The sequence below is a fragment of the Heterodontus francisci genome, chromosome 10 (assembly GCF_036365525.1).
Source record: "Heterodontus francisci isolate sHetFra1 chromosome 10, sHetFra1.hap1, whole genome shotgun sequence".
Taxonomy (NCBI): Eukaryota; Metazoa; Chordata; class Chondrichthyes; order Heterodontiformes; family Heterodontidae; genus Heterodontus; species Heterodontus francisci.
In genome coordinates this window covers 42,714,450-42,738,222 of record NC_090380.1, presented here as the reverse complement: position 1 = coordinate 42,738,222, position 23,773 = coordinate 42,714,450, and the positions used below count along the sequence as shown (strand labels likewise).

Genomic DNA, 23,773 nt, shown 5'->3' with positions numbered 1-23,773 from the left:
CTTTGCGCCCCCCTCTCTTTGCGCCCCCCTCTCTTTGCGCCCCCCTCTCTTTGCGCCCCCCTCTCTTTGCGCCCCCCTCTCTTTGCGCCCCCCTCTCTTTGCGCCCCCCTCTCTTTGCGCCCCCCTCTCTTTGCGCCCCCCTCTCTTTGCGCCCCCCTCTCTTTGCGCCCCCCTCTCTTTGCGCCCCCCTCTCTTTGCGCCCCCCTCTCTTTGCGCCCCCCTCTCTTTGCGCCCCCCTCTCTTTGCGCCCCCCTCTCTTTGCGCCCCCCTCTCTTTGCGCCCCCCTCTCTTTGCGCCCCCCTCTCTTTGCGCCCCCCTCTCTTTGCGCCCCCCTCTCTTTGCGCCCCCCTCTCTTTGCGCCCCCCTCTCTTTGCGCCCCCCTCTCTTTGCGCCCCCCTCTCTTTGCGCCCCCCTCTCTTTCCGCCCCCCTCTCTTTGCGCCCCCCTCTCTTTGCGCCCCCCTCTCTTTCCGCCCCCCTCTCTTTCCGCCCCCCTCTCTTTCCGCCCCCCTCTCTTTCCGCCCCCCTCTCTTTCCGCCCCCCTCTCTTTCCGCCCCCCTCTCTTTCCGCCCCCCTCTCTTTCCGCCCCCCTCTCTTTCCGCCCCCCTCTCTTTCCGCCCCCCTCTCTTTCCGCCCCCCTCTCTTTCCGCCCCCCTCTCTTTCCGCCCCCCTCTCTTTCCGCCCCCCTCTCTTTCCGCCCCCCTCTCTTTCCGCCCCCCTCTCTTTGCGCCCCCCTCTCTTTGCGCCCCCCTCTCTCTTTCCGCCCCCCCCTCTCTTTCCGCCCCCCCCTCTCTTTCCGCCCCCCCCCCCTCTCTCTCTCTTTCTGACAGCTGTGGAGAGCGGGAACACTCAGCACAGCAGCTTTGTGGTTAGTCAGTTTTTTTTAAAATCATGCTGTCACTTTTGCAGCTGACAGGTGCTGACATTGGGAAGAGGTTTCCCAATTTCGGTCAGATATTTCGGTCAGATTTGGGGTTTTCCGGCGGGCTTTTAAAAAAAAAAGTCGGAACCCGCCGGAAAACCTGGACAACATCCAGGCTTGGGCTGATAAGTGACAAGTAACATTCGAGCCACACAAGTGCCAGGCAATGACCATCTCAAACAAGAGAGAATCCAACCATCTCCCCTTGATGTTCAATGGCATTACCATCGCTGCATCCTCCACTGTCAACATCCTGGGGTTGCCAATGACCAGAAACTGAACTGGAGCAAACACATAAATACTGTGGCTACAACAGCAGGTCAGAGGCTGGGAATTCTGCGGCGAGTAACTCACCTCCTGTCTCCTCAATGCCTGTCCACCCGCTGCAAGGCACAGTTCAGGAGTGTGATGGAATACTCTCCACTTGCCTGGATGGGTTCAGCTCCAACAACACTCAAGAAGCTCGACACCATCCATGGCAAAGCAGCCCACTTGATTGGCACCCCGTCCACCATCTTCAACATTCCCTCTCCACCACCGACATGCAGTGGCAGCAGTGTGTACCATATACAAGATACACTGCAGCAATTCGCCAAGGCTCCTCAGACAGCACCTTCCAAACCCGTGACCTCTACCACGTATTAGGGCAAGGGCAGTAGATACATGGGACCACCACCACCTGCAAGTTCCCCTGCAAGGCGCACACCATCATAACTTGAAATTATATCGCCAATCCTTCACTGTCACTGGGTCAAGATCCTGGAACTCCTATATATACCTATGTGGGTATACCTACACCCCAAGGACTGGAGTGGTTCACCAGCTCACCACCACCTTCTCAAGAGCAATTAGGGATGGTAAATAAGTGCTGGTCTAGCCAGTGACGCCCACATCCCATGAACGAATTAAAAAAAAAACCTCCTTTAAGGCTGTCCTTGAAAACCATCACTTTGAACAAGCTTTTGGTTGCCCCTCCTAATAATGCCTTTGCTCAACATCCATCTTGTTTGACACTTCTGTGAAGTACCATGGTATGTTGAAGGGGCCACTAGCATAAGTTGTTGTAATATTACCTTACTGAAGAATATTAACTTTTTCTTTGTAGATGGAACAAGGGTGGCTCATCTTGTTTCACATTATACAAAAGGTAATTTTTTATACTATTGGTGTTTATTTACTGTGTTTAGAGTTTCATATAACCTCGTACTTTGGAACTTCACGTGTTCCTTGATTCAGTAGTATAAACCTTCAGTTTTTATTCCATGGTCATAAATTTGACTCTGTATGCAATTGGCAATGATCAAGGGACTGCATTAATTTGATAGTGAAATCTGTGGGTGTTCATTCTGCTTTCAAAATGTAAGGTTCAGTACATCCTCTAAGCCATTTTTGTGAATGTCTTCAGTGTACTATTTAAAAATATTTGAACTGAAGGGAATTTAAATTAAATCAAAATTCTTTGTAGCTGATTTTTATAAGCTAAATTAGTAGTTGTATTTATGCTTTGAAGGCAGAAAATGCTTTTTTTAATCAACTTTTGCTTATCTGGTTAATGTGTGACACGCTTAAGTTTGAAATTGCCCATTTAGAGAAATCTCTAGGCATAACTGGTACTGCAAGTACATGTTGACAGTTACTATGGTTTTGCCCAATGACAGTGATTTTCAGTACATTTGAAATTAAATCTTACAATTCACTCAGCAATTTAATATATATATATATATATATATATATATATATAATATATCCCTGTGCATCGATTTTGAGCATTTAGAGGTGGAAGGGATTTAATACCACAGGTATTACGTTTTCACTCATCAAAACCATTAAATTAAACCCAAATAACAGTTTTATTCAATGTACAACATGATATTCAGAAATTTATTCACTTTACATTTTTCCAAACAAACTAATTACAATGTTTATATTCTATGATAATATTTGTCCTTTGCATTTCTAACCTGTTTCTTTTAGGCATGTGTGGATCCTGTTAAGTATGCTGCTATTTCTGTTTGGTTGAAAGGAGAAGCACTGGGAGAGAAGCTGGTCTTATTAACAGACAAGCTCTGTACAATGGAAATAACAAGTTCTTGGCCAAAAGATAATCATTCACATAGCTGGGTGCTACTTAGCCTAGCTCTGTCTAAACACAATAATGGTGAGTACAGAAGCTTTAATAAGCAACCCTTCAAAATACCACTTGTAATTCCTTGAGTATAAATCTAAATTTGATCTAAATCATGTGTTTAAAATAACGAGGGTTCAATAGGGTAGATACAGAGAAAGTATTGCCTCCGGTGGAGGAATCCAGAATAAGTAGGCACAATCTTAAAAGTAGACCTAGGCCTTTCAGGAGTGAAATCAGGAAACACTTTTTCACAAAAAGTACATTGGAAATCTAGAACTTTCTACATCCAAAAGGTTGTGGAATCTGGAATAGTTGGCATTTTAAAAACTGAGATTGATAGATCTTTGTAAAGGTAGTGTAAGAAGGGTATAAATCAAAGGGGGGCAAATGGAGTTGAGGTACAGATTAGCTATGATCGAATTGAATGGTGGAACAGGCTCGACGGACTGATTAGCCTGCTACTCCTTGATCCTATGTTTTAAAGGATTCTTTCTTCCTTACTTTGGTAAAAATAATGATAGGAAAATGCTAGATGATATTCTTCCTTTGCTAGCTTTTATTGGAAAGCTACTTCCTCTTAACATGGAGAAGCTTCAATGTATTTTCACCATAAAACTAACTGCTAGTTCATCAGTAACTGAGACCCTACAGACACATTTTACAATAATTTATTTAGATTTGCTTTTATATCAGTACAAAAATTCTTTTCCATTCTGATTTTTTGAGTTTGACAATATGAAAAGAAAAATATTTTATTGATTTTCAGTTGGTAGAGTTAATGCATGTGCATAAACAGAACATTCTGATCGCTTAAACTCCTCAACAGTGACAGTGGTCTTGGAGGTCATGGAAGGGTTAAATGAGCCTGCTTGTCATTGGATGAGAATCCAAGTTGTTCATTTAATACAACAATGATTTGTGTCTGAATATGTTTCCAAAAATGGGTACTGAAAGCCAATGAGATACTTACTTTATCCACTGGGTGTGAATAAGCTCTGTTTTTAATCACTCATGGATAACTTACCCTGCTGTCTTTTTCATGTATGCATTGTTAATTTGTAAAAACCTGTACCCTTCCAAACTTCTTGTAGAATTTCTTTTCCTTTCCCATCTTGAGACAGCAAGACTTCACTTTTTTTTTTAGTTACAAATGCATGGCAAAAACATGTCCGAGTAGACTTTTCTACATTTTGTTGCAATACAAGGTGAACATTTTTCTGTGGTATGATATAAAATTTCTAAGTTCTGCCTTTCTGATTTCAAATAGGAAAAAAGAAAAAATATCTGATATCACTAATGTGTGCTGAGGTATAAAACTTCAGTCACACCCTTAAAAATATTATTGAAAACATTTTTTATCTTTTCTCATGATATATTCTAAAGTTTTGGTAAAAAAGGGTATTGCTGTGCATTGGAGAACCATTAGAAGCTTCTATTCACCTTCACCAATATTGTGAGTTCATGATCTGTTATGGAGATGGGAAGCAGGGGTAAGATATTTTCTCTACTTGGGGATGAGGGAGAGGATAAGACTTGAAGGTGAGTCACATTGGGATGCTCAAATGCCTTGTAGCAGCCAGCTCCAAAGCATCATTGACAGCAACCCAGAAATGGACAGTCTGCCTGCTCATTCAGCTGGATTTTGACATGGCTTAAGAGACCAAACATCAGGACGTATATCATAAATACCTTTATAGTTGTATTTGTATCATTGACATTTACTAATTATTAGTGTATATAAGCCAACATTAGGCTATGGTATCAAAAGGGTTCATGGATTTACATAGTCTTATAAATATATTGCAATATTTTAATGTTGCTGTTTTGTTTATAGAGTTCATAATTGATGAAGTCTATATTGAAAGGATAATTGACAGACTGCATAATGCGCTTTCTAAGGATCTCGCTAAGGACCAGTCGAAAACTGGAGCTCTGGAGCCATCGCTTTCCTTCATTTGTGATTTGGCATCTAATTTTTTCTGCTCCATCACGGGATGTTTGCAGATGTCGTCAGCTGAAGATCTTCTTTTCACAATCTTCCAGCTCTGTGCCCTGAGCCAGGAGAAGACTTGTCTCTCAGGTGAAGTGCAATGTTTCAAAATTAAGCTTTTTTCTGCATTTTCAAACTCGTGCATTTTTAAGGCATGTATGTGTTTGTATTTTAATCTAACGTAATACACTATACCCTCCTTAAAAATGTTAGCATGGTGTTAAACTATAGCAGGACATGTCTGATGGTGGGTTATCTATCAAAGAAATAGATTTTTTTAAAAAGAAGTAATTTTCAGAACTTTTTGTTAAGTATTTTCACTTTTAGTTTGAAACAAGGTTATGATCAGATACAATTACAGTTGCAGAAGCAAAGTATAGTAGAGTTGAAGTTCAGAACCCAATTGTGTAACAAATTGCAATAATCCATGGTTTAGGACAAGAGCTCAACCTCACTTAAAAATATTGGGCATTACCATTCACCCTTTTTCAAACCTTTCCAAGCTGAGTCCTTAGAGTTAGCATTTCTAAACAATCAACCACATTCTGTTGCACGGAAGGACTAAACTGACTACACAAAAGGGTCAGGAGCCCTACTTCCCATTAACTGCATCGGGTTTTACATACACGCACACATTGGGGAGGCGGTGGCGTAGTGGGGTATTGTCACTGGACTGGTAACCCAGAGATCCAGGGTATTGCTCTAGGGACATGGGTTCAAATCCCACCACAGCAGAAGGTGGAATTTGAATTCAATTAATAAATCTGGAATTAAAAAACTAGTCTAATGATGGCCATGAAACCATTGTCGATTGTTGTAAAAACCCTTTGGTTCACTAATATCCTTTAGACTTCCTTTAGGGAAGGAAATCTGCTGCCCTTACCTGGTCTGGCCTACATGTGACTCCAGACCCACAGCAATGTGGTTGACTCTTACATGCCCTCTGAAATGGCCTAGCAAGCCACTCAGTTGTATCAAACCTCCACGAAGTCAATAAAAAGGAATGAAACCAGACAGGCAACCCGGCATTGAACTAGGCACCGGAAACGACATCGGCAAACCCAGCCCTGTTGACCCTGCAAAGTCCTCCTTACTAACATCTGGGGGCTTGTGTCAAAGTTGGGAGAGCTGTCCCACAGACTAGTCAATCAACAGCCTGTCATAGTCATACTCACGGAATCATACCTTACAGACAATGTTCCAGACTCTGCCATCACCATCCCCGGCTATGTCCTATCCCACCGGCAGGACAGACCCAGCAGAGGGGGTGGCACAGTGGTATACAGGAGGGAGGGAGTTGCCCTGAGAGCCCTCAACATCGACTCTGGACCCTAAAGTCTCATGGTATCAGGTCAAACATGGACAAGGAAACCTCCTGCTGATTACCACCTACCGCCCTCCCTCAGCTGATGAGTCAGTACTCCTCCATGTTAAACAGCACTTAGAGGAAGCACTGAGGGTGGCAAGGGCACAGAATGTACTCTGGGTGGGGGACTTCAATGTCCATCACCAAGAGTGTCTTAGTAGCACCACTACTGACCGAGCTGGCCGAGTCCAAAAGGATGTATCTGCTAGACCGGGTATGCGGCAGGTGGTGAGGGAACCAACAAGAGGGGAAAACATACTTGACCTCGTCCTCACCAATCTGCCTGCCGCAGCTGCATCTGTCCATGACAGTATTGGTAGGAGTGACCACGCACAGTCCTTGTGGAGACGAAGTCCCGCCTTCACATTGAGGATACTCTCCTTCGTGTTGTGTGGCACTACCACCATGCTAAATGGGATAGATTTCAAACAGATCTTGCAATGCAAAACTGGGCATCCATGAGGCGCTGTGGGCCATCAGCAGCAGCAGAATTGTACTCAACCACAATCTGTAACCTCATGGCCCGGCATATCCCCTACTCTACCATTACCATCAAGCCAGGATACCAACCCTAGTTCAATGAAGAGTGCAGGAGGGCATGCCAGGAGCAGCACCAGGCATACCTCAAAATGAGGTGTCAACCTGGTGAAGCTATAACCCAGGACAACTTGCATGCCAAACTGCGTAGAGCTAAGCGATCCCATAAACAACGGATCCGATCTCAGCTCTGCAGTCCTGCCACATCCAGCCGTGAATGGTGGTGGACAATTAAACAACTAACTGGAGGAGGTGGCTCCACAAATATCCCCATCCTCAATGATGGGGGAGCCCAGCACATCAGTGCAAAAGATAAGGCTGAAGCATTTGCAACAATCTTCAGCCAGAAGTGCCGAGTTGATCCATCTCGGCCAGTTGATGATCCATCTCGGCCTCCTCCTGAAGTCCCCAGCATCACAGATGCCAGACTTCAGCCAATTCGATTCACTCCGTGAGATATCAAGAAACGACTGAAGGCACTGGATACTTCAAAGGCTGTGGGCCGTGACAATATTCCGGCAATAGTACTGAAGACCTGTGCTCCAGAACTTGCTGCGCCCCTAGCCAAGCTGTTCCAGTACAGCTACAACACTGGCATCTACCCTGCAATGTGGAAAATTGCCCAGGTATGTCCTGTACACAAAAAGCAGGACGAATCCAACCCGGCCAATTACTGCCCCATCAGCCTACTCTCAATCATCAGTAAAGTGATGGAAGGTGTCATCAACAGTGCCAGTTGATAGGTAAATTGGCCATTGTAAATTGCCCCTAGTGTAGGTAGGAGAATGGTAGGGAATATGGGATTAATATAGGAGGGGATGTGGTAGGGAATATGGGATTAATGTAGGAGTAGTATAAATGGGTGATTGATGGTTGGCACAGTCTCGATGGGCCGAAGGGCCTGTTTCAGTGTTGTATCTCTCTATGACTCTATGGGCAAAAGAGCTGAACTCAAGAGGTGAGGTGAAAGTAACTGCCCTTGACATCAAGGCAGCATTTGACCGAGTATGGCATCAAGGAGCCCTAGCAAAACTGAAGTCAATGGGAATCAGGGGGGAAACTCTCTGCTGGTTAGAGTCATACCTAGCGCAAAGGAAGATGGCTGTGGTTGTTGGAGGTCAATCATCTGAGCTCCAGGACATCACTGCAGGAGTTCCTCAGGGTAGTGTCCTCAGCCCAACCATCTTCAGCCACTTTATCAATGACCTTCCTTCAATCAGAAGGTCAGAAGTGGGGATGTTCGCTGATGATTGCACAATGTTCAGCACCATTCATGACTCCTCAGATAGTGAAGCAGTCCGTGTAGAAATGCAGCAAGACCTGGACAATATCCAGGCTTGGGCTGATAAGTGGCAAGTAACATTTGCGCCACACAAGTGCCAGGCAATGACCATCTTCAATAAGAGAGAATCTAACCATCTCCCCTTGATGTTCAATGGCATTACCATCGCTGAATCCCCCACTATCAACATCCTAGGGGTTACCATTGACTAGAAACTGAACTGGAGTAGCCATATAAATACCGTGGCTACAAGAGCAGGTCAGAGGTTAGGAATACTGAGGCGAGTAACTCACCTCCTGACGTACCAAAGCCTGTCCACCATCTACAAGGCACAAGTCAGGAGTGTGATGGAATACCCTCCACTTGCCTGGATGGTTGCAGCTCCAACAACACTCAAGAAGCTCGACACCGTCCAGGACAAAGCAGCCCGCTTAACTGGCACCCCATCCATAAACATTCACTCCCTCCACCACCGACGCACAGTGACAGCAGTGCGTACACCATCTACAAGATACACTGCAGCAGTGCACCAAGGCTCTTTAGACAGCACCTTACAAACCCGCGACCTCTACCAACTAGAAGGACAAGGGCCGTAAATACATGGGAACACCACCACCTGCAAGTTCCCCTCCAAGTCACACACCATCCTGACTTGGAACTATATTGCCGTTCCTTCACTGTCGCTGGGTCAAAATCCTGGAACTCCCTTCCTAACAACACTGTGAGTGTACCTACCTCACAAGGACTGCAGTGGTTCAAGAAGGCAGCTCACCACCACCACCTTCTCGAGGGCAATTAGGAATGGGCCATAAATGCTGGCCTAGCCTGCGACGCCCACATCCCATGAATTAATTTTTAAAAAGTAGCGTTGTTAGTAAAAGAGGCAATCAATACAATAGAGAGGAAGGATATTAGCTCAGAGAATCCTGCTGTGGAATCTGTGTGGGTTGAGCTAAGAAACACCAAGGGGCAGAAAACATTGATGGAGGTTGTATATAGACCCCCAAACAGCAGTGGTGATGTAGAGGATGGCATTAAACAGGAAATTGGAGACGCATGCAATAAGGGTGCAACTGTAATTATGGGTGACGTTAATCTACATATAGACTGGGCAAACCAAATTAGCAATAATACTGTAGAGGAGGAATTCCTGGAGTTCGTACGTGATGGTTTTTTGGACCAATACGTTGAGGAACCAACTAGAGAACAGGCCATCCTAGGCTGGGTATTGTGTAATGAGAAAGGATTAGTTAACAATCTTGTTGTGCGGGGTCCCTTGGGGAAGAGCGACCACAACTCTTCATTAAGATGGAGAGTGAGAGAGTTGATTCCAAGACTAGGGTCCTGTATCTAAATAAAGGAAACTATGAAGGTATGAGGTGTGAGTTGGCTATTTTAGATTGGGGAACATTACTTAAAGGGTTGACAGTGGATAGGCAATGGCTAGTATTTGAAGAGCACATGGATGAATTACAACAATTGTTCATTCCTGTCTGGCACAAAAACAAAACAGGAAAGGTGGCTCAACCGTGGCTTCCAAAAGAAATTAGGGATAGTATTAGATCCAAGGAGGAGAAATATAAAATGGCCAGAACAAGCAGCAAACCTGAGGATTGGGAGCAGTTTAGAATTCAGCAAAGGATGACAAGGGTATTGATTAAGAAGGGGAAAATAGAGTATGAGAGTAAGCTTACAGAGAACATAAAAACTGGCTGTAAAAATTTCTATAGATATGTGAAGAGAAAAAGATTAGTGAAGACAAATGTGGGTCCCTCACAGAAAGAAACGGGGGGTATTTATAATGGGGAACAAGGAAATGGCAGACCAATTAAATACATACTTTGGTTCTGTCTTCACAAAGGAGGACACAAATTATCTCCCAGAAATGTTGGGGAACATAGGGCCTAGTGAGAAGGAGAAACTGTATGAAATCAGTATTAGGAGGGAAATGGTGTTCGGGAAACTGATGGGATTGAAGGCCGATAAATCCCCAGGGCCTGATAATCTACATCCCAGAGTATTTAAAGAAGTGGCCCTAGAAATAGTAGATGCATTGCTGGACATTTTTCAAAATTCTATAGACTTTGGAGCAGTTCCAAAGGATTGGAGGGTAGCTAATGTAACCCCACTATTTAAAAAAAGGAGGTAGAGAGAAAACGGGGAATTATAGACTGGTTAGCCTCACATCTGTAGTGGGGAAAATGCTAGATTCCACAATAAAGATGTAATAGCAAAGCACTTGGAAAACAGTGACAGGATCGGACAAAGTCAACATGGATTTATGAAAAGGAAATCATGCTTGACAAATCTACTGGAATTTTTTGAGGAGCTAACTAGTAGAATAGATAAGGGAGAACCAGTGGATGTGGTGTATTTGGACTTTCAGAAGGCTTTCGATAAGGTCCCACATCAGAGATCAGCATGCAAAATTAAAGCACATGGGATTGGGAGTAAGGTACTGACACGGATGGAGAACTGGTTGGCAGACAGGAAACAGAGAGTAGGACTAAATGGTTCTTTTTCTGAGTGGCAGGCCGTGACTAGTGGGGTACTGCAGGGATCAGTGCTAGGACCTAGAGCTATTCACTATATATATTAATGATATACATGAGAGAATTAAATGCAATATATCCAAGTTTGCAGACGACACAAAGCTGGGTGGGAGTGTGAGCTGTAAGGAGGGTGCAGAGAAGCTCCAGTGTGATTTGGACAGGTTGAGTGAGTGGGCAGATACATGGCAGATGCAGTATAATGTGAATAAATGTGAGGTTATCCACTTTGGTGGCAGAAACAGAAAGGCAGATTATTATCTGAATGGTGATAGATTGGGAAAGGGGGAGGTGCAGCGAGACTGGGTGTCCTTGTACACCAGACACTGAAAGTAAGCATGCAGGTGCAGCAGGCAGTTAAGAAGGCAAATGGTACGTTGACCTTCATAGCGAGAGGATTCGAGTACAGGAGCAAGGATGTCTTGCTGCAATTATACAAGGCCTTGGTGAGACTGCAGCTTGAGTATTGTGTGCAGTTTTGGTCTCGTTATCTGAGGAAAGATGTTATTGCTATAGAGGGAGTGCAGCAAAGGTTCACCAGACTGATTCCTGGGATGGCAGGACTGACGTATGAGCAGTGATTAGTCTTGTATTCGCTAGTGTTTAGAAGAATGAGAGGGAATCTCAAAGAAACCTACAAAATTCTAACAGGACTGGACAGACTAGATGCAGGAAGGATGTTCCCATGGCAGGGGAAGTCCAGGACCAGGAGTCACAGTCTAAGGATAAGAGATAAGCCATATAGGACTGGGATGAGGAGAGATTTCTTCACCCAGAGAGTGGTGAACCTGTGGAGTTCTCTACCACGGAAAGCAGTTGAGGCCACATCATTAAATATATTCAAGAAAATGTTAGATATAGTTCTTGGGGCTAAAGGGAACAAGGGATATGGGAAGAAAGCAGGAACAGCGTACTGAGTTGGATGATCAGCCATGATTGTATTGAATGGCGGAGCAGGTTCGAAGCGCCGAATGGCCTACTCCTCCTATTTTTCTATGTTTCTATCCTTTCTGAAGTACAGTGACCGGAACTGGATGCAGTACTCTTGTTGTGGCCTAACCAGAGCTTTATAAAGATTCAGCATAACTTCTCTACTATTGTACTCAATGCCTCTATTTATCAAGCCCAAATTCTCATATGCTTTGCAAACTACTGTCTGATTACATCCAGTCACAAAAATGATGACACAAAGATAGATAGGAAAGTAAGATGTGAAGAGGATATAAGAAAGCTATAAAGGGATTTAGATAGGTTATGTGAGTGGGCAAAGATCTGGCAAATGGAGTATAATGTGGGAAATTGTCCATTTTGGCAGGAAGAATAAAAAAGAAGCATATTATCCAAATGTGAGAGATTGCAAAGGTCTGAGATGCAGAGGGATCCGGGTGTCCTAGTGCATGAATCGCGAAAGGTTAGTATGCAGGTACAGCAAGTAATTAGGAAAACTAATAGAATGTTATTGTTTATTGTGAGGGGAATTGAATACAGAAGTAGGGAGGTTATACTTCAATTATGCAGGGCATTGGTGAAACCGCATATGGAGTTCAGTGCACAGTATCGGTCTCCTTATTTAATGAAGGATGTAAATGTGTTGGACGCTGTTCAGAGAAGGTTTACTAGACTAATATCTGGAATGGGTTGTCTTATGAGCAAAGGTTGTGCTTGTGTCCGCTGGAGTTTAGAAGAGTAAGAGAAGACTTGATTGAACATGTAAAATTCTGAGGGGTCTTGACAGGGTGGATGTGAAAAGGATGTCTCCTGTTGTGGGAGAATCTAGAACGACGGGTGATTGTTTAAAAATAAGGGTCACCCATTTAAGACAGGGATGAGGAGAAATCTTTTCTCTCAGAGGATCATGAATGTTTGGAACTCTTTTCCTCAAAAGATGGTGGAAGCAGAGTCTTTGAATATTTTTAAGGCAGAGGTAGATAGATTCTTGATAAGCTAGGGGCGGAAGGTTATTGGGGGTAGGCAGAAGTGTGGAGTTGAGGTTACAATCAGATCAGCCATGATCTTGTTGAATGGCAGAGCAGGCTCAAGGGGCTGAGTGGCCTACTCCTGCTCCTAATTTGTATGTTCATATGTCACCTGCAAAAATCTATTCACATGAATCCCAGATGCCTCTGTTCCTGCACACTGTTTAGAACTGTATCATTAAGTCTGTGTTTTGTCTCCCTATTCCTTCTGCCAAAATACAAGACCCTACACTTCTCTGTATTAATAGAATCATAGAATGGTTACAGCACAGAAGGAGACCATTCGGCCCATCAAATCTGTGTCGGCTCTCTGCAAGAGCAAATCAGCTAATCCCACTCCCTAGCCCTTTCACTGTGGTCCTGCAAATGTTTTCTCTTCAGGTGCTTATCTAATTCCTTTTTGATGGACAAACAATATACTGGTAAAGAGCTCTGTGATACTTTTAAATGCCAGCTGTCACTTGTCTGCCCATTCTGCTAGCCTAAATGTGTCCTGATGCAGTTGATTTGTACCATCTTCAGTGTTTGCCGCAACTCCAAGTTTGGTATCATTGACAGACTTTAAAATTTTATTCTATTTTAATATCCAAGTTATTTATACACCCATCTTACAACATTTTTTGATCATGTTCTCTATCTTTCTCGTCATTCAAGGAGTCCTGGCTTTGATTCCCCTGCCTTTCCCTCTTGTTGTAATGCACCCAGCATGTACCTGAAACATCTCTTCCTTAAAGGTCAGCCATTGTTCCATTACAGTTTTCCTGTCAATCTTTGGTTCTGTTGTACCCTGGCTAGATACCCTTTCATCCCATTGAAGTTAGCCCTCTTCCAATTTAGAGCTTCTACTTTTGATTGTTTGTTGCTCTTTGCCATTCCTAAACGTTATGATGCAATGATCACTCTTACCCAAGTGTTTTTCCACAGTCCACCGCATTCCCCAGCATCAGATCCAGCAATGCCTCCTTCCTTGTTGGACTGAGAACATACTGGTCAAGGAAGTTCTCCTGAACACATTGCAGCAATTCCTCCCCCTCCTTTCCCTTTATTGTAACATTATCCCAATCGATATTGGCTAATTATCACCACTGTATAGTTCCTGTACATCTCTGTGATTTGCTTGCAGATTTGCTCTTCTATCTCTCTCTCTCTCACTATTTGAAGGCCCATAGGATACCCCCAGTAGTGTGATCTGACCCTTTTTGCTTCTCAACTCTAACCAATGGATTCTGACTTTGTCCCCTCAATGACATCCACTCTTTCCAACACTACAGTGTCTTCCTTAATCAGTACTGCCACTCCACCTCCCTTTTTCCCATCCCTATCTTTTCTGAACACTTTGTATCCCTGAATATTAAGTGCCTAGTCTTCAATTTTAAGCCATATTTCTGTTATTGCCACTACATCATATTCCCACGCGGCTATTTGCACTTGTAGCTTTCCAACCATATTCACCACAATTTGTGCACTTACATACATGCATTGTACACCTGTTTTTGTATTCCTCGTAATTCTTAGTTTGCTCCTATCTAATATGGTACTAATTCCTTCTCTAGTACTATCTAACACTCACTCCTTTATGCACCTTATTCCTTTTTACTCTTTTGTACTTCTATATGCTGGTATCCATCCCCCGCAATTTTAATTTAAGGCTGCGTTTGTTGACGCTGCCACTAGGTTGCACTGCAGTGGCACATACGCAAATGCAGCCTCTGCCACTAAAACGTCACAGTCTGCGATGTCATACAGCTGCCAGGACTAAAGATGGCACTGCTCAAATAATCACACAAAGGCAACCTAAACACATGGCAGCACACAATGGCCGGAGGGAGATAGCGAGCAGGCCGGGGGTGAGGGGAGGGAGGGAGACAGCAAGCGGGCCGGGTTGGGGGGGAGCGAGCGAGCAGGCCGGGGAGGAGGAGAGTGCACCCATCACCACCGAGGTCTTCGGCCGCGCTCTCCCTGCTCCCCCCACCCCCGCTCTCTCCCCGCGTTACGCGATGACGTCATCTGCGCATGCGCCAACCAGTCCTGGCACTGCAGAATGCAGCACATGCGCAGAGAGTAGGATCCAATCTGCGCTTGTGTGCAGACTGGTGCAGTCTGATGACGTCAGCTGCCGGCTGTGTTGTCAATCATCACTTTGTTAATTTAAACCCTCCCAACCACACCAGTGAGCCTCCTAGTCCTGTTGAGGTGCAACCAGTTCCTTTTGAATAGGTGCTTCCAGTCCCAATGTCCCAAGAATTTGAAGCCTTCCCTACTGCACCATGCCTTATGCCAAGCATTGATCCTCCCTATCTTCCTCTTTCTACTGTCGCTGGCATGTGACACTAGGAGTAATTCAGAGATTACTACGTTTAAAGTCCTACTTTTTAATTTCTTCCTTAGCTCCTGAAAGTCTGACCATAGGACCTCAATACCTGCCCTCTCTATGCCGTTGATACTGACATGCACCACAACCTCTAACTCACTCCCTTCCCACTGCAGAACATTCTGCGCCCTCTCCATGATGTCCTTTACCCTGATATCAGGGAAGCAACGTACTGCGCGGGACTCACGGTGACGGTTACAGAAACGCCTGTCTGTTCACTTAACTATGGAATTTTCTATAATGATGGCATTTGCTGTTGTCCCTGTGCAGTCATTCCCCATTTCTGCCAGGGTCTGGACTGCCCTCCTTCAAGATGTGTGTGTTGGTGTCTCCAGAACTCTTTGGATGCAGTATTGCTGTCACTTTGCTAGACCTCAGAAGGTTGTTGAAGTGCTTCCTGCACTGCACCCACGTTGTGCTGACAACATTGCGGCTGCTCCTTTCCTCAGCCACCTCCATCCAGGCCTGCTTTGTCTGACTGGCTGGCCTCCTCCTGCTGTTCTCTGGAAACAGGACTCTGTTCCAGTCTGTCGCTACCTCGAACAGCATTCTGGGATGCGTTGGCAGATTGTGGGTCTCCCCTTCCACAGATGCATGCCATGCTGCTGCTGAACTGTATTCTGGCCTCTGCCATTGGCCAGGATGCTGGGGTCCACAATCATGGCTGCCGGGTACCCTTTAAATCAGGCTCAGCGCATCCGCCGCCCCAATTGGATACATACCTTGCCAGCAGGCCACTAATTGGCCGCCTCCTTCAAAATACCATCAGACATCTGACAGTGACGTCAAGTGAGGTCAAGACCTGGAAATAGTTCCAACATCAGGGTCCCAACGCTGGAATGAAAATTCAGCCCATGGAGTCTGTTCTTGACTTGAACTGTATAGACTACAAAACCATGTTCACCAGATTCAACATCTCAAGCAGATTGTATAAATAATACCTTTTGATTTTGGAAGTGTTTCTAAAATGGGCTACGTTTTCCCCCCAGCGTTTGTACTGGATTCAGTTGAGATTGCATTTCCTTATGTAAGTGAACAATGATGGCAAAAATGTTTTTTATGAACACTAGAGAATAGTTAGTACAAATAGAGATTAGGGCCTGAGTAGCAGTTTATTGCCTGGTACATTCTAAGAATGTTGCTTATGAATCCTTTCTTGTGATCTTCATTACTGTTCTCAAACTGATGCATTACTGTATTAATATAAAAGCATTACTGTATTAGTTCAGTGAACCTGAGTGATTTAAAACAGGAACAAAAACACAATGAAGTCTTTTTTTCATTATTATCTCACTTGCTGTCCTGAAGATGGTAGATTATGGCAGGTATGATTTCAATGGTGCTTTATGTTTAAGATAAAAATGTAATATTTATATACAAAGGACAAGTTATGCAAATGAGGGCTTGACCGCTGAAGCACTTTTACATTATGTTCATCCAAATAGCATTCATCAGTCATGAGTAAAATCCTGACACAATTTCCACAGGGGTCACAATGATAGTGAACAATAGTCAGAATTCTGACTGCTTTTTCCCACCTCCCCTTAGCCCAGGGACTGTGAACCCTAGCAGAGATCAGGTAACTTGGAATCTGTGGTCTGTGTAACTCAGTACCAAATTGGGTACTGCCTTTACCCCCACCCCTTTTATATGAATGAGATTCCAATGAAAGTGACTTGTAAGCAGTGTAGATGGAAGCATAACATTGCATTGATAGATTAAGTGAATGGGCAAAACTGTTGCAAATGGATTTCAATGTAGGCAAATGTGAAGCCATCCACTTTGGACCTAAAAGGATAGAACAGGGTACTTTCTAAATGGTGAAAAGCCAGAAACAGTGGTGGCCCAAAAAGGCTTGGAGGGGGGGGCTTCCTGTTACACAGATCATTAAAATGTCATGAACAGGTACAGAAATTAATCAAAAAGGCTAATGGAATGCTGGCCTTTATATCTAGAGGACTAGAATACAAGGGAGTAGAAGTCATGCTGCTGCTATATAAAGCCCTGGTTAGACCAGACCTGGAAAACTGTGAGCAGTTTTGGGCACAACACCTTCAGAAGGATATATTGACCTTGGAAGGAGGGCAGTGTAGATTTACTAGAATGATACCTGGACTCCAAGGGTTAAATTATGAATAGGGATTACACAAACTAGGGTTGTATTCCCTGGAATTTAAAAGGTTAAGTGTTGATTTCATTGACGTTTTCAAGATATTGAGCGGAACCGATAGGGTGGATTGGGAGAAAATACACATCACGTCCTGATCAGAGAACTCCTCAACGCTGATGATGCTGTGCTAGTCACTCACACGGAAACTCAGATACAAAGATTCATGGACTGTCTCTCCCATGCCTGTAACATGCTCTCCTTGACTATGTGTCAAGAAAATGGTGGTCACAGGACAAGGTGTTGCATCACTGCCCCTGACCTCACTAAATAATACCCCACTGGAAGTGGTTAGCAAATTCTGCTATCTTGGGTCCATGGTGACATACAATCTGTCCCTTGATGCAGAGCTCGATGCACAAATAGTGAAAGAAGCTCCCACCCTTGGCTGACTTGAGAAATGTGCATGGAATAACACCAAGCTGACCCTTAGGACCAAGCTCATTGTTTATAATTCCTGTGTTCTCAGCATCTTGCTGTATGGTTTTGAAACATAGATGACTTACAGCTAGCAGGAAAAGAAGCTAAATAATTTCCATCTTCATTGTCTGCGGCCCATTATGGGTATATCCTGGCAGGACAAAATCATAAATGTGGCAGTCGTCTCAAAGGCAGAGCTCCCAAGTGTGTTGGCACTAATCAAACAGAGGCTGCTTTGGTGGATTGGACCCGTCTGCAGGATGGAAGATACTCGCATACCCAAGGACCTTCTGTATGGTGAGGTAACCAGGGCCAGCCGACCATGCGGCACCCTAAGCTCCACTTCAAGAATGCTTGCAAGCATGACATGAAGGCCCTAAATGTCGTGACATGAAGGCCCTAAATGTCAACTATCGCACTTGGAAGTCACTAGCTGATGAAAGAGGGAAATAGCATCACATCCTGCGGACTGGTGTGCACTACCATGATGGCCAGTTGCTACAGCAGCTTGGCAACAGGCGCCAACATCAAAAACAACAATTCACAGCAACACTTGGCAGCTTTACCTACAGCACTTGTGGCAGAGCCTGCCTCTTAAGGATTGGCCTCCACAGCCATCAACAAAGGTGTACTAAGAGAAGACACCCCGCTAAAATGGATTGTTTTGGAGGTGGAAGGATGCCAACCAGTTGCCGAGTCTAGGATGAAGGGGCGTAGTAAAAAAAATAGAGCCAGACCTTTCAGGAGGCAAAAGGTGGTAGAAATTTGGAACTCTATTGACACTAGATCAATTATTCATTTTAAAACTTAAATTGATAGATTTTTGTTAGCCGAAGGTATTAAGGGATATGGGGCAAAGGCACATATATAGAGTTTGATTGCAGATCAGCCATGATCTCACTGACTGGCGGAACAGACTCGAGGGGCTAAATGGTCGTCTTCTGTTCCTATGTTTCTGTTCAGATGGTTAGCCCCTTTAATACTGCTTGATGGATTTGGCAACAGCAGGGAAAGTGACTGCACATATATAGAAAGACTGAGACCGGAGACTGAAAGGGCTGTGCTATTTCTGACTTATATCATTGTTACTGGCTATTATTAAATACACGTCTGTTTACTTAACTGTTCCTGAAAGAGGTTGAACGTTGTTATCTGGTGCTTATGTGGGTCTTGACATGCTATCCAGATCCTGCACAGCTACAGTTATTGCAGAGTTGGGGGAATAGCTGGACAAGCTGGTAATGCCCACAGCCAGTCTCTCAAATTTTTGTCTTGATCTATTCGTTGCCAGGGTATGCCATTTGTATTTTCCACCATTGGCAGTTTGGTTTGAAACCTAGTTTCAGGAGGTTGGGCTGCCTCTGAGGCAAGAGCATTGGATTATTTATGCTTGAGGGTTGATGCTGATGAAGCTCTTGCCTTCAGAAGCACCCCTGTAATATGAATGAGAATAAGATAATGTATCCTGAGGATCAGAGTTTATTTTCTGTTGTGAAGCACATTATAGATAGCTTCACATGTATTGTTAAGCCACGTATTAAGAAGTAACAGTTATATCTGCCTGACTTTTTCGATATATATTTTATTCCCTTTTTTGCCCTTCCACACTCGGAGGAAGGTGTGACCACCTTCAGTAAATGCCTCAACCATAACGTGCTAATACAGGGAATTCAGCACAGCAAGGGAATCTACCCTTGTTTCTACTCCAGGATGCCGCACATTAGTGCATCAACATGCTATGCTCCCTGTAGCTTCACCCTGAAGAATATTTTTAGCATTACCTTACTTCCATGCAATAAATGATATGATAATGCCACAAAGAAAGTTTGGATGCTTCAAAATCAGCATTCTAAACTGATTAAAATAGGGTAGTGACATGCAGCAAGTTCATGACACACTCTTCTTGTAGTATATGTGGGCCAAATGGCCGAAGCTCACAGACTGCTGGCCCTAGTTGTATGCTACCGCTTTTCGTCTTCTGCTTTCTTTAAAAGTGTTTACTGTTTAAAGGTATCACTTTGCACAGTATAATTCTTGCATCTAAACTTTTTCTGTTTATGGGCATTGTTTATCATGGAGCCCATGGGTCATGTATAAAAAAACAAAACCACACCTATAAATTTGTTTCACTTCACTCTGGGTTTCTTACCTTTTTCACATCCTTTTGATGGCTTGATATTTTTCTTGTCCCTCCCACAGATTAAAGTGATGCTCTTCTTCCCTCTACCCCACCCTCTTCAATGCGAGGTGGCATAATTCTCCCTTTCCTCCGATCCACTATTGCAAGTTGCAGTCCTCCCCTCCTCCAAATTCTTGCTGGCACTGTTATCTCTATAACCTCTCCATTTTCACAGTAGTAATCTCCTGCCCTAAGCCCAGCTCTAGCTCCAGCTCCTCAAGGTCAGTGCTAGTTTTTGCCTTGTGACACTGTTGCTTCTCCAAGTGATAGAATACAGCTGCACACTATGATCAGCAAGTTTTGATGTTGCGTGAATGCCACTGAATATGCAGTGGTATTCAGTTACTTGGAGGAACAGTGAGTGGCCTGGAATCTGCTAAGGAAGTAAAGAAGAGTGGTCTTCCATGTATGTGGGCCAAATTGCCAAAGCTCACAGACTACAGGCCCGAGTTGTATGCTACCGCTTTTGGTCTTCTGCTTTCTTTAAGTGTTTAATGTTTAAAGGGATCACTTTGCACAGTACAATTCTGTCATTTTATTTCGACTATTTGTACTTGCATTGCATAATACATTATTAATTACGGTGTTAATATGAGATCCTTGTCTTTGGCAGGGTACCGAAATATGCATTATAGTGAATCTGAAGTGCTTTATAATGGTCATCCTTGCAAAATGCCATCACGTTGTTGACTTGTGCAATCCATTGGAGAAAAGTTGCAATTGTTGAAAAAGTAAATTGCTTCTTAAAAGCAGTCTTTAGGTGATCAATGTAGTTGTATATTATTCTAATATCTTTAAATCCATTTTAAAGTACACTTTAATGGCGTTACTAACCTTCCATTCCAGTGATTTTGTAAAATGATATTCTATCACACAGTAATAGTATTTTGTTTTCCATTTACCCACTTAGCCCCCATCAGTTGGGACTTTTTTTAATCATGAGAAATATAATTGTTTTTAATGCAATTCACAAGACTGAAACATTGACCTTTATTCTAGTGTGACACAGAGTAAAACATAGTTACAGAAAACATTTTAATAACCTATTTAGAAGTAACGGGTTAAATTATCTTTAGTTTTGGTGATACAGCATGATATGATGTACAAGAAAGCACTTTCCTTACATATCTTCACCCACATGCATATACAAAAGGTAAAACTGCAAATCTGAAACAAAACGAAAAATGCTAGAAACATTCATCAAGTTAGTCAACATGTGGAGAGAACAGAGAGGTTAACATTTCAGGTATAACCCATCATCAGAACTGAATCAAATTACAGATTAAAGACATTTGAAGGGACAGGGGAAAGGAAGGAGGAGGAGGGTGCAGATGTGCGCATGCATGCATAAACACACCTATAAAGAGCTTGAATGGAAATCAAGAGATGGTTGAGTGGCTGAAGTAATATTAACATGAAAGTGTAGGAAGAGGGTTAGTGAAAAACAATTAAGCAACACAGGACATGTGAATAGCTGAGACAGTTTTGAAATGGAAACAGGAAAAGCCAGCAAAATAGAACAGCAGCTAGCATCCTGAGAAGAAAGAAAAAGCAGGTAGATACCAATGCTGCACGCTGTCAAGCCCACATAAAAAGCTACTTGTCTTCTCTTTCTTCCCCACCCCCCCACACCCCAAAGCACCGACATATTCATCTCCAGCATCTCATGTCAGAGGAAAATGGGAGCTAAAGTTGTCTGATGTCATTAAAGTCAGTCTTCAGACCAGAGAGCTGCAAAGTGCCTAATAGAAAGATATGGTGCTGTTTCTCAACCTTCGTTGAGTTTCATTGTACAAGGATGAAAGGCCAAAGATGTTGTGGTCAAAATGGGAGTGGTCAGCAACAGTGTTCCACTTTCAGATAGAATGGAGGTGTTCGCAATATGGCCACCTAATCTGCATTTGGTCTCTCCAGTGAATAGGAGACTACACCGCGAATAGCGAATACAGTATACTAGGTTGGAGGAAGTACATGTAAATTACTGTCTTTTACAGAAGGAGTTTTTGGGACACTGAATAGTGATACGAGAGGTGGCGAATTGGCATCTGTTGCATCGCCTGTGCTTACATGGGAAGCAAAAAGGAAAAATTTGCAGAGCTGAGGGGAAAATGCAAGGGAGTGGGACTATTGGATAGATCTTTCAAAGACCCAACCAGATACAATGGCTGGTATTTTATCTGGGCGACGGGGTTCTTGGCCACCAGCTAAAGCACCAGTGAGAGCCGCGCGTTGCCTCCTTTGGGGAAGGCCCACCACATTATGTGCCAATTCGGCACTTAACTGGACAGTGGTGGGCCTTCCCGGAATTAAGGACCTCAGCAATGAAAGTCCCGCCGGCTAATCAGAGGCCGGCAGCTCTTTAACTGAGCAGTGCCACTGTGGAGGTGGTGTCTGTTGCCAGTAATGGACTCACTGACGGCGCTGGACCCAGGCCACAGGTGAGTCAGGCCAGGAGGGGTTTTAGTGGGGGAGGTGGATGTAGTGGAGTGGGCAGCAAGGACAGGGAGTGGCTCTCAGCAGGCCCTCGATCAGGCACTGTGCCTTTTAATGAGGGCCCCCCCCCCCCCAATCGAAGCTGGCAAGCAACCCACACGGGTTTGCTTGGCGTGCTCCCTGTGCGGCAACAGGCCTGCCCACCGCTGGGCTGATACCAGCGGAGATGGGATGAGGCCCTTAATTGGGCATTGTGCCCACTTAAGGCCCTCAATTGAAGGGGCAGGAAGGCCATCCATGGGCCTTCCCGCTCTGGACTTAATTTGGGTGGAAGCAGGAAGATGGCGGCGTTTCCCTCCCACAACCCCCCCACCGCCACCGTCGTGCCTGATTATATGCTCTCCTTGCCTCCAAAGTTGCTGCGAGGGAGAGCATAAATTTCCCCCGAATGTACTGAATGGCCTGCTTCTGAGCTTTATGATTCTAAATTGTTGGAAGAGTGAACAGAGGTGTTATGAAGGGAATGGTCCCTTTGCAAAGCAGGAAAGGGAAGTAAAGATATATTTGGTGATGAGATCATGTTGGAAGTTGCAGAAGATGATCTATCAAAGGAGAGGACTGATGGGATGAAAGAGCTTATTACAAAGGGGCCTTGTTACAATTGTGAGGGTGAGGGGTGAGAGCAGAAGCATGGAAGATGGGACAGAGCTGGTTGAGGATCCTCTATACTCTGTGGGAAATCCTTAGCTTAGGAAGAAGGAAATTTTAGAAGCTTTGGTGTGAAAAGTCATATTACAGCAGATATGGTGATTGAGAAACTCGGAGAAAGGAATGATGTCTTCTTCAGAAACAAGTGGGAAGTTTTTTTCGGTCTCAGTAGGCTTTTAATCAATGACTTTGGAAAGCTCACCTCCTGGAGATAGAGAATCCCAGTAAAGGAAGAAGCTGAGTTTAATTATAGAACAGAAAGGAATAGATGGAAATTTGAAGCATAGTTAATAAAAAGTCTTAGAGTAGGGCAAGAGCAGCAAGCAACACTGACACTTATCAGTAGAATGTAAATGTCCCATGGTGCTTCAGAGGTGTAGTAAGGATCAACACTGAACCAAAGTATATGACATTAGTAAGTTTAACTACATGCTTGTTGTAAGAGGTGGGTTTTAACGAGTGTCTTAAAGGAGAAGAGGTAAGTGAAGAGATGGAGGAGCTTTAGGAGAGAATTTCAGAGCTTAGGACCTAGAGGGCTCAAGGCATGGTGGTCAGTGGTGGAGCGATGGAGGTGAGGCATTAGAGAAAGATGCTGTGGTTGATCACGTCAAAGGTTGCAGAGGTTGAGATGGATAGGTAGGGATAGTTCAACATGGTCACAGTCATAGAGGATGTCATTTGTGACTTTGATTATGACCATTTTAAAAAGATGGATGTTGCTAGGATCCATACTGCTTGTATAAGGTG

General features: G+C 44.0%; 1 protein-coding gene across 5 annotated transcripts in view; it reads left to right on the top strand.

Moving 5' to 3' along the window:
- The window catches only part of ltn1 (listerin E3 ubiquitin protein ligase 1), a 169,624-nt gene that overhangs the window by 36,337 nt on the left and 109,514 nt on the right, over positions 1–23,773 (top strand). For all 5 annotated transcript variants that reach the window (XM_068040504.1, XM_068040503.1, XM_068040502.1 and 2 more), the window contains 3 exons: positions 2,026–2,067; positions 2,895–3,078; positions 4,883–5,128. In XM_068040504.1, the coding sequence (XP_067896605.1) occupies positions 2,026–2,067; positions 2,895–3,078; positions 4,883–5,128 (472 nt within the window). The remainder of the gene's footprint in view (positions 1–2,025; positions 2,068–2,894; positions 3,079–4,882; positions 5,129–23,773) is intronic.